General features: G+C 64.4%; 1 protein-coding gene across 1 annotated transcript; it reads left to right on the top strand.

Moving 5' to 3' along the window:
* Positions 1-894: 894 nt before the first annotated feature.
* On the top strand, positions 895-1,424 carry LOC110390433 (ubiquitin-activating enzyme E1 Y-like; the record flags this gene model as incomplete). Its single annotated transcript, XM_021381751.1, has 1 exon — positions 895-1,424. A coding segment is annotated over exon 1 (264 nt), but the record flags the coding sequence as incomplete, so codon positions are not given.
* Between the last annotated feature and the right edge of the window lie 6 nt (positions 1,425-1,430).

Below are 1,430 nucleotides of genomic sequence, written 5' to 3'. Positions count from 1 at the left end.
CTATGGGGCAATCTCTAGGTCCCAGCCCCATAACCCACCCCATTTCAGGGCGGGGGGGGAGTCCCTTTCTATAGGGCCCCGCTATGGGGCAATGTCTGGGTCCCAGCCCCATAACCCACTCCATTTCAGACCGGGGGAGGGTCCCTCTATAGGCCCACCCTATGGGGCAATCTCTAGGTCCCAGCCCCATAACCCGCCCCATTTCAGGCCGGGGGGGGTCCCTTTCTATAGGGCCCCGCTATGGGGCAATCTCGAGGTCCCAGCCCCATAACCTGCCCCATTTCAGACCAGGGGGGGGTCCCTTCCTATAGGGCCCCGCTATGGGGCAATCTCTAGGTCCCAGCCCCATAACCTGCCCCATTTCAGACCGGGGGGGGTCCCCTTCCATACGACCCCCCTATGGGGCAATGTCTAGGTCCCAGCCCCATAACCCCCCCCATTTCAGACCGGGGGGGGGGTCACTCTCTATAGGGCCCCCTCTATGGGGCGATGTCTAGGTCCCAGCCCCACATCCCGCCCCATTGCAGGGCTGTCCATGGACCGGCGCTGCGTCTATTACCGGGTGCCCCAGTTTCAGGGGGGGGGGGGGTCTCCATTCCCCCCATTTCAGACCGGGGGGGGTTCCTTTCCTATAGGGCCCCTCTATGGGGCAATCTCTGGGTCCCAGCCCCATAACCTGCCCCACTGCAGGGCAGGGGGGGTCCCTTTCTATAGGGTCCCCCTATGGGGCAATGTCTAGGTCCCAGCCCCACATCCCGCCCCATTTCAGGCCAGGGGGGGGGTCCCTTTCTATATGGCCGCCCTATGGGGCAATGTCTAGGTCCCAGCCCCATAACCCACCCCATTTCAGTGCAGGGGGGATCCCTTTCCCTATGGGTCCCGCTATGGGGCAATGTCTGGGTCCCAGCCCCATAACCCGCCCCATTGCAGGGCAGGGGGGGGGTCCCTTTCTATAGGGCCGCCCTATGGGGCAGTCTCCAGATCCCAGCCCCATAACCCACCCCATTTCAGGCCAGGGGGGGTCCCTCTCTATAGGGCCCCCCTATGGGGCGCTCTAGGTCCCCTATAGGGCCATCTCTAGGTCTGAGCTCACCCCATTTCAGACCAGGGGGGGGGTCCCTTTCTATAGGCCCCCCCTATGGGGCGATCTAGGCCCCGCTATGGGGCAGTGTCTAGGTCCCAGCCCCACATCCCGCCCCACTGCAGGGCTGTACATGGACCGGCGCTGCGTCTATTACCGGAAGCCGCTGCTGGAGTCGGGGACGCTGGGCACCAAGGGCAACGTGCAGGTGGTGGTCCCCTTCCTCAGCGAGTCCTACAGCTCCAGCCAGGACCCCCCCGAGAAGGCCATCCCCATCTGCACCCTCAAGAACTTCCCCAACGCCATCGAGCACACGCTGCAGGTGCGTCCGGGGAGGGGGTTGGGGGGG

The sequence above is a fragment of the Numida meleagris genome, unplaced genomic scaffold, assembly GCF_002078875.1.
Source record: "Numida meleagris isolate 19003 breed g44 Domestic line unplaced genomic scaffold, NumMel1.0 unplaced_Scaffold1040, whole genome shotgun sequence".
NCBI lineage: Eukaryota > Metazoa > Chordata > Aves > Galliformes > Numididae > Numida > Numida meleagris.
The sequence above is the reverse complement of the archived record's forward strand: the minus strand, read 5'-3'. Positions and strand labels throughout refer to the sequence as shown.